The sequence below is a fragment of the Sinocyclocheilus grahami genome, unplaced genomic scaffold, assembly GCF_001515645.1.
Source record: "Sinocyclocheilus grahami isolate Dianchi unplaced genomic scaffold, SAMN03320097.WGS_v1.1 scaffold249.1, whole genome shotgun sequence".
NCBI classification, from domain to species: Eukaryota; Metazoa; Chordata; class Actinopteri; order Cypriniformes; family Cyprinidae; genus Sinocyclocheilus; species Sinocyclocheilus grahami.
This window is the reverse complement of record NW_015505428.1, coordinates 1,317,754-1,327,699: the sequence shown is the minus strand read 5'-3', so window position 1 is coordinate 1,327,699 and position 9,946 is coordinate 1,317,754. Positions and strand designations below refer to the sequence as shown.

General features: G+C 37.1%; 1 protein-coding gene across 8 annotated transcripts in view; it reads right to left on the bottom strand.

The window, feature by feature from the left end:
- LOC107598261 (lipopolysaccharide-responsive and beige-like anchor protein) overlaps nt 1-9,946 on the bottom strand; it is a 228,872-nt gene that overhangs the window by 158,069 nt on the left and 60,857 nt on the right. For all 8 annotated transcript variants that reach the window (XM_016289545.1, XM_016289547.1, XM_016289551.1 and 5 more), the window contains 4 exons: nt 5,884-7,080; nt 5,565-5,740; nt 4,438-4,591; nt 3,030-3,210 (listed from right to left, as the gene is read on the bottom strand). In XM_016289545.1, coding sequence (XP_016145031.1) covers nt 3,030-3,210; nt 4,438-4,591; nt 5,565-5,740; nt 5,884-7,080 — 1,708 coding nt within the window. The remainder of the gene's footprint in view (nt 1-3,029; nt 3,211-4,437; nt 4,592-5,564; nt 5,741-5,883; nt 7,081-9,946) is intronic.

Genomic DNA, 9,946 nt, shown 5'->3' with positions numbered 1-9,946 from the left:
TTATTAGACTTTAAAAAATAACTTCTAATTTAAGTGAACTTAAAACAATCTTCACATAAACCCATTATAATAAATGTCATATTTACCTGTGCCCTTCAGCAGAAATATACAGAAATTTAAATGATCAAACACTAATAGACTAATAGACATCACAGCAGCTGGTTATTATGTTATTTTGGCTGTTATTTCTTTAAGAGCTGCCGCTGCTGAACGGTGACGTGGATCTGACAAGCATCATATTTTCTCTCAACTCTCTTTACCTTTTCTGACCCACTTCAGGTCTTAAAGTCTCTATTAATGAGCTGACGAGTTAAATCGGGTGTGTTCGATGAGCGAGACAGTGCTGGGCTGCTCCAGGACAGTTTTGAAAACCATTTCAGAGACAAATGCATATATATATATATATATATATTAAGGATATTCATTTTCGATTAGTAAAACATTACATTTACTGCCTTATTAAATTATTAGTGTTTTTAAAGATTACATTTAATTAATGTTAGATGGCAAAGGTAATCCAAATATAACCCATATATTTTATATAATATAATATAACAATATATAACAAATATCTACTTGTACAGATTAAAAATCTCTATTACTGGCTAACAAATATAGTACCAATATATCATACATCACTACTTAGCAAGCACCACTAAAAATAAACACCCAAGTATAGAATAATGTTATATGAATTAACAACAATACAGAAACACGTTCCAAGGTAATTCTTCTCCAAGACATAACAGTTGCATAGAGTCGAAAAGGAAAACGCATTAAACTGTATGAGATTTAGAAAACAGATGACGTTGCTTAATCTGTGTTTAATCATTTTGGCCAGGTTTCCACCAGCGTGGTGCAGAAAAATCCTCTTACTGCATTTAATTTGATGTACTGCATGCTATATGTAAGATCAGTGCATGGTGCATGTGTTTTTGTTTTAATGCACTGCACGATAATGTGTGTGCGTGACTGTGCATGGGTATGTCTCTATTCAACCTTCTATCCTCTCATACCTTGACAACTGACAAATGTAAACTCCTAAACGCTCAGATTAAAGGTATTATTCCAGCGCGGGAACCGACCAGCTTTTTCCATTAGGCTTTCTAGTCATTTGAGCAAAGGAGTGAGCGAAAGACAGAAAGAGAGCTATAGAAACAGAACCTTGTTACAGATTCCAAATCAGATTACACACTGGCAGACCTCATCAAATATTCATTTTATACTTTCAGCCCTCCTAAAAACAGGCTTCAGTTTCTCTCTCACTCCACCAAGTGTTGTATTTAGAGGAGCGGGAGTTTGATGGTGTCTAGATAGCTTCAGGGAGGGTCATGTAGAGTGTGTGGGGTGTTTGTGTGAGAAAGAGAAATTAATAATGTAACCGATCTGAACGCTGGATTTCTGTTATGTGGTCTATAACGCTGCAGTACAGTTTGTGATACACAGACACATAAAGGAGGAGGTGCCTCAGGCTACAAAACAGCCATTAGAGTCAATGGCCTGATGACGGTCGTCATTTTAGAGCACTGCAGTGTGGAGAGCTTGTAATAACGCTATTAAAGAAATCCCACAAAACAGAGAAAGAGAGCGAGGAATGGAAGAGAAAAGCAGTTATTACCTCTACCAAATGAGCCAATAGAGAGAAATCAATGAGCAAAAATGGCTCCGCTCCAAAATCTAGTGAGCTGCCTCAGTGCTCCAGATGTTTAGCTTATCAACATGCTAACATCAAACTCAATTAAAATCAATTGCGAGTTGATTCCCCATGAAGGGGTTAGGATGATTTTAGGTGAAAAAAGGGGGTCAGTGAGCGAGAGAGAGAAACAGGTTGAGAAAAAAAGAGCTGGATATTATTTAAAAGTGATGGAGGAATGAGAAAAGAGGAGGAACTAACAGTGAGTAAGCAGGACAGGAAAAAGAGATGAAGCACTGATTCAGGGATATACACACACTACAATTCAAAAAGAGTTTTTACTGTTTTGGGAGTTTTGCAGTCAAGGCTGCATTTATTTGATCAAAGATACAGTAAAACAGTAATACTGTCAAATATGATTTAAATGTTACACTAGCAAATGTTTTTCTGAGCAGCAAATCAGAATATTAGAATCATTTTACATAGTAAAAATATTTCACAATATTACTGCTTTTGCTGTATTTCTGATCAAATAAACGCAGGCTTGGTGAGCAGAAGAGAATTCTTTAAAAAACAAAAAATCTTACAGTTCAGAAAATTTTGACTGGTAGTGTACGACTATGTCAAATATTATTTAAATTAATTGTTTTCTATGTTAATACATTTTAAAATGTAATTTATTCTCGTGATGATCCTTCAGAAATCATTATAGTATGCTGATTTGGTGCTCAAGAAACACTTGTTATTAATGTTGGAATCAATTGAAACCATGATATATATATATATAAAAAAAATATATATATATATTTTTTTTTTCAGGATTTGATGAATAGAAAGTTCCAGCATTTATTTCAAATAGAAGTATTTTACATTATATAATGTAAAAGTATGTAATGTATATAATGTAATGTTTACATTATAAATGTCACTTCTGATTAATTTAATGTATCCTTGCTGAAAAAAAATTTATTTCTTTCAAAAATCAAATTCTAACACACCCTAAGCTTCTTAAAGGTAATATAGAGAAAATGTATTTCTTGCCCATGCAAAACTCACTATCACAATTCTAGGGTGTCGTGGATGGTTGTCAGGATGTTACTAAGGTGTTTTGAGCATTTTTAGCATGTTCCTATGCAGTTGCTAAGGTGTTGCTATATGGTTACTTATTGATTCAAGTCCATATATACATGAATATCTCAGATCCTACCTTCCCCGCAACAAGCCACAATGTTATTACAAATCTGTGTTTGTAGAACAAACAGTTCGGGGCAGGTTACATGGCAAAGTTTAATAATGTAGGGTTAGTATGAGCAATAGCTACTGTAATAAGCCTTAACAGACTAATAACAAGCCTTAGCAAACAGCACTAAATGAAAAGACAGAAAGAGAGATATACCCAGACGCAGGCATTGTCTCAGGATTCCTCCAGAAGACATGTTCTTCTCTGCTTCAATTTCAGTGAAGTTGAGTGAACTGGCGAAGATCAGCACGTCCACGAGATTGATCAGCCTCTGCAAGAACATCAGTGACGCCTCCACAGCCAAACCCTGAGACGGCTCAATGTTCTCCAGCTCATGCTGCAAGACAGTGCCATCATCATCATCATTACTGTAACTACAGCCTTCATAATCAGCACCATCTTCACTCAAATCTTCATAATGCACTGATGGTCACCTTTATCCTCACCCTCACTTTTCATTATCATAGCTATTGTACTCAAATTACTCACAAGAATATAAATGATGATCATTAAGACTCTCTTCTGTCTAATGAGATCTGTGTTAATTTAGTGTGTACACTCTAACGCAGCATGAGTTAAGTGTTCTCTCAGACTTGACTGAAATGATCCCTTATGTGAATGGCATGGAAAACCATCAAGATTGCTCGGCTTATGCAAAATCTGCATGCTTTTTTTTTTTTTTTTAAGACATGTAACTGTGTCTGCAACCCATTTTACTTTTGTAATGTGGACTTTTGTAACAGGAAATTCAATGAGAAACAAATATGCTGGCTGGGGTATTATTTTATCTACCAGAAATAGAGTCGTTCCGTACAGGAACGGATCTGAATGCAAATGTGGAGGCCATTCCCCTCCTGAAACACTACTGGTTGAAACTTAAGCAGCTTTCGTGATGTTGCATGAAAAGTTATTTCAGAGGCAGAGTAAGTTACTAAATTTTTATAAAAATGGCAATACTTGTTTGTTGTTGTTTCATATTAATGCACTATATTATAACGCTATATTTCATATTAACTATACACAATAAAACCTGAAAGGTGTATTAAATTAAAAAAAGAGGGCACTGCATTTTTTGGAAGATTAACGCATAATCAAATTAGTCAAAATATCAAATAACCTAAACTAATAACTAATAGAATTTCATAATGACAAGAACACTGCTGAAATCTGTTGATGTCTCCTAGTAAACACTGCCAAACTTACAGTATGTCCAATCAATAACGGAGGAAGTGTGGACAAATTCAATTAACCTAACTGTCCTTTAGTGTGACTGAAACACATCAGTGGCAGGGGAAATGCATTGCATCACACCACAGCACTTCAGGCACGAAAGCGAACTTTCCAAATCCATCTGTCCTATTGTCAGGAGTGGCACAAGTGGATGGAGTAAGTCAGATAGAGAACGGGTGCTTCCATTTACTGTCAGCAACTTAAAGTTTTGAGCCATCCTGATGCATCCCATGTAGACAGCATGGCTGATTGTAATAGGTTCTGTTTGCTTTTGACGCAATGCGACGCGAAGATCGCTTCAGGTGTAGACAGGCTGTCGGAAACGCATACTAACCGAAGAAGAGGTGGCTGCAGACAGCAAAGGAAGGATTCCTCCACAGGCCATGATGAGGTTGTCCACCACCTGAGAGACTAGATGGACAGTGTTGTGCACAAACATCACGTTCTCACTGCTGTTCACAAAGTCCATAACTGTCTTAGTCGAATGACTGCGGGGAGAAGTGAGAAAAATAGTTATGAAATTATGAAAGAAATTATGAAACTTAATGCAACATGACAGAGAACTGTCTGTGAGGCAGCAGAAGGGTAATTCAAGGTAATCAACATTCTTGTGTTTTACTTTTAATTACAGTCTGAAATATATTTTTATTTATAATGCACATTTCCCAAGCTCTATGTCACTGAATAAGACCATAATATTGTAATTCAGTATACTTATCAGGTTAATACCTAACGACAGCATCTGTCGATTAGCCCAAAATATTTCTACTCATCCCTTAAGTTATTTCACACGTGAAATTTCGGGACAGTTTCACAGACAGAAAATGTCCATTGTCTACAGTCTGTAGTGTAGCAAGGTATAAAGCATGCACTGTATGAGATTCTGATGGTCAAATTCACAGAACCATCTCGAACCTGATGCAAATTAGTGTGGTGATTTTTTTTTTTTTTGATCAATATTGATTTTAACAAGAAGAACATATGTGACCCTGGACCACAAAACCAGTCATAAGGGTACATTTTTTTAAATTGAGATTTATACATCATCTGAAAGCTGAACAAATAAGCTTTCCATTGATGTATGGTTTGTCAGGAAAGGACAACTATTTGAAAATCTGGAATCTGAGGGTGCAAAAAAATCAAAATATTGAGAAAATCGCCTTTAAAGTTGTCCAAATGAAGTTCTTAGCAATGCATATTACTAATCAAAAATTAAGTTTTAATATATTTACTGTAGGAAATTTACAAAATATCTTCATGGAACATGATTTTTACTTAATATTCTAATGATTTTTGGCATAAGAGAAAAATCTATAATTTTGACCCATACAATGAAATTTTGGCTATTGCTACAAATAAACCCCAGCGACTTAAGACTGCTTTTGTGCTCCAGGGTCACATATACAGATATTTTATCCCTTTGCCTATTTGACCTTCTTTGGTTCTCTGTGTTTCTCTTACCTTCTCCACATCTGCACATCGGTCTCGATGGAGAACAGCAGGTCGGTCAAAAGACGCTGGTGCATATGAGACCACTTGAACTCTGGGATACGGAACATGGTGGACCGTGCCGAAGACGAGCCCTCATTGCCCTGAGCTGAGGGGCTTGAGGCAGTTGCCTGATTTGGGCTCAGGTTCTGCAAAAGAGGCATGTGTTATTCTAATATTTGTTTTGTGTTACCTTATGAGAAAGTCATTTTCTTGCCTCATGAAGTTTAATCAATAAATTTAGTGAATTACTGGTATCAAGTTAATCTGTTGTTAATATTGCAAAACTTACTGTTGTTGAGGCGTCCTTCAGCTCCAGTCTCTCTGTGTCTGAGGCCACACTTGACACATCCAGTCTAGCAATTTTAATCTCTTTGGTTTTAGTTGCTAAGGTCTCGGTCCCTGCTGTCTTCAGAGTGTCTTGGTTAGTTCCTGGATCCTGTGAGACACTCTCAGTGCTAGGGCTAGCTGTAGACGCTGTAGTCTCTGTGTGAAGCTTGGTCTCATCGGTGGAGGTGCTTTGGTTTAAATCCACCTCCATCATGGCAGCTGGTACATCCTCGGTTTCCTCTACTTTCTCATTTTGCAGTGGCTTCACAGCTTTATCGGTTTCTAGATTCTTTTCTTTCTCCTTTCCTTCATCTTCCTTTTCAGCACCATTGTCATCAGTCTCTCCAGCTGTGGCTGAAACAAAAGACGACTCCTCCGTGCTGTCATCACTGACCTTTACGAAGTTGCTGACTGAGGAAACATCGGCACTATCTTCCTTTGTGACGGAGGCCAAAGTTGTGCTGGTCTCCTGGTGGGCCGAAGTCTCAGAGGTTTCTTCCACTCTGGCTTCCTTTACAGCTTCAGGAGAAGAATCTCCAGGTCCTTTCTCTTTATCTTCAACCTGAACATTTAGTTCAGTTTCAGCAGTGCTTGTTTTGCCATCATCTTCATCTGACATCTTCACAGCTTCAGAGTACTGCTTCACAGTCTGAGTACTGTCAGCATCATCTGTCACACTCAGATCAGCTCTACCTTCAGTCATTGTGATGTCAGCCTCACCTCTTTCCAGCTCTCCATCAATGTTAGCCTTTGTTTTATGATTGTCTTCCAAACTTTTCACTTCATTATCCTTTCCTGGTTCTTTCGTAGCATCTTGTTCACCTTCATCCCCTTTCTGTGGAGAAGCGGCAACGGTGTCTGTCTGTCTCTCTTCCTCATCTCTAGCCAGAATGTTAGACACTGTGACTGGGATCTGGGTCCTCGTTTCCTCACTGTCTCCAGGCTGATCAGTGACCTTCTCCTCCACACGTAGCTCAATTACAGTAGATGGAGCGGTCTCCTCTGCATTCAGCTCACCACTGGCGGAGGCAAGGAACTGAGAATCGTGACTGGTGCCAGATATTGTTCTGATTATGCTTTCAGATCCTCCCTCAGAACCCATCCGCTGGTACTCGGTGAACATGCGGGCCAGATTGTCTTTGTGTTCCTCAAAGGTGACCTGATGAAACAGGCAGTAAGAGTGTTCGGAGGAATGTTAATTATGCAGAGCAGCAAAAAGTCAATTCTCAATCAGGACAAACTAAAAAGAAATTAGCAGCAATCAAGAACTTTAGGCGATCAAGCAATCAAAAAGTTTGGATGTTTAAATTCTCTCGTCAGTTTAAATGCACCTTACTGATGTAATTATTTTTCACATATGTGACCCTGGACCACAAAACCAGTCTTAAGTGTCAATTTTTCAAAATCTGAAAGCTGAATAAATAAGCTTTTCATTGACATATGGTCTATTAGGATAGGACAATATTTGGCTGAGATACAATACAACTATTGAGTTAACTATCAACAATACAACTATTTGAATATCTGGAATCTGAGGGTGCAAAAAAATCTAAATATTGAGAAAATCGCCTTTAAAGTTGTCCAAATGAAGTCCTTAGCAATGCATATTATTAATTTTTTATATATATCAAAAATTACGTTTTGATATATTTACGGTAGAAAATTTACAAAATATCTTCACTGAACATGATCTTTACTTAATATCCTAATGATTTTTGGCATAAAAGAAAAATCAATAATTGTGACCCATACAAAGTATTTTTGGCTATTGCTACAAATATACCCCAGCGACTTAAGACTGCTTTTGTGCTGCAGGGTCACATATTTGTCTATGATCCAAACAGATTTGAGGACAAGAACTAACTGAAGATGAGTTAAGATGAGTTGAGTTAAGATAAGATGAGATAAGAAAACACAATGCAGCGAAAAGAGAGATGGTCATGTGTGTTTAGGACTGCAATTAGCAGCAGACAGTGCATAGCATCTGCAGATACAGAAGTCTAAGCACACCTCAATTTATCAAAAGAACACAACAGATGGAAAGTCAAACTCACCACTGGGGAATCAAGAAACAACTTGCAGCTTCCACACCAATGCCAGCATTTGCATTTAGGCAAGAAAGCCTTATTATACGTAATTAATTGGCCGTTATTGTTCTAAATTAGCCTGCTACAAGCTTGGCCATTAATCTTCCATGTGGTCTGATGGGTAATCCATGGCTGTTTGCTCTGAACGGACAGCTCTGAAACGTATTGCTCGTTTTCTTTCTCTCCTGACTCTCTTCTTTGGAATAGGCAAGACCATTAGTCTGGGCTCAATACAGCATTTAACATTTAGCAATTAAATCCACACGGCGTATTTTCAGAAAAACATTGCCCTCTTTTGTGATTGGATACCAAATGAAGGGAGGAAGACATATGGATAAAACCACTCAATTTCGAATGAATGTCCAAACATATCTGGAGGGCCTGCGAGGCATTTCAGGATTTGTGAAAAATGAAAAGTTAGAACTCCTGTAAACCTCTGAGGGTTTAAAAGCTGCACATGAGGCCCCATGTTATCCTGTTAGGTATTATCTTCAAGAATCAGTAAGTATACCATATGCTGTTAAATGTTTAAAGAATTCCTCGTATGTACACTAAAAGCACCTCATTGTCTGGCAGCTTGCTACAATGCGTATCGTACCAATAAAGTATTACGTCATGTAAAAAGCATTACCTTACTATAACCAGCAAAGAGTACATGTGAGCCCTTGGCATGTTGTAGAGATAAAGTTACTCTGGAAAGGGGGTAACTATAGAAATGTGGTTTTGAAACATAGCCTGTATGCCACCGGGTGGGCTAGACATCAGTTTCAATCTGATCTAATTTAATTCCGGTCCGTACTCTATATGTGGGGCATGGAAAAACCTACAATTTATCTAAGAATACAGTACAGGTTTCATGACAATGAGCTTTGCATGACCAGGGTGTCTGGTTGCCAAATTATACAACTTAATGCAAATCCATTTTTCAAGTGACCTTTCAGAAATATATCAATAATTCATTGTATTTTTTTTAAAAAACCTGCAATATATAGTGGGTATAGTCCATATATAAATATCAGAATTTGCACTTCACCTTAATAAGTGACCCTGGAGCACAAAAGCAGTGTTAAGTCGCTGGGGTATATTTGTAGCAATAGCCAACAATACATTGTATGGGTCAAAATTATACATTTTTCTTTTATGCCAGAAATCATAAGGATATTAAGTAAAGATTAGTGGTCGACCGATACGTGTTTTTTGACAGCCGATGCCGATATCATGGAAAGCAGGGTGGCCGATATAAAGCAGATATAATTGTAGTTATTTTAATTAATATTCAAGAAATTTGAAATCATTTGAAAATGGATTAAAAAATAAATGTGTAAAATAAACATACTTATAATTTAGATGACAAAGTACTTTTCACAAAAAAATTAATATTTAATAAAAATATAATTAAAAAGGAAGTAAACACTGTAACCAACAGGGCATTCAGTATTCTGGGACGTTTGTGTGCATTGGGAATCATATTTTTTCAAATAAAGCCAAGGTAACACTCATTTTATATACAGCACACAGTGAAAATGACATGAATATGACAGTGGGCAAATGCATAAAGCTCAGCATAATTTGAAATCATGAGTTTAAAGTTTGTCGATCGCGTGTCTTCATTTTCCAGTGAAGCTGAACTCTCCTCCTGTTCGCATTCAATTCGCACAGACCGACCGTCATGCAGAGAACACGCGATCATGCAGGCCACATGCACACTTCACAAGATCTCACAACTGGATTCCACTAAGTTTGCAAGGTTTGTGAAATTAAATGTTCATTAGTCATTCAAAGATGTTTAAATTATATAAATGCGTATTTGCTGAATGCTTACGGCAAACGAGAAAGTATTATAATGTTTGCCTGTCTATTACTAATAATATAATACTTTGTATACATTTTAATTCCTTTGTTTAACCGTTCTATCTGATTATTAGACAGACTTCTATC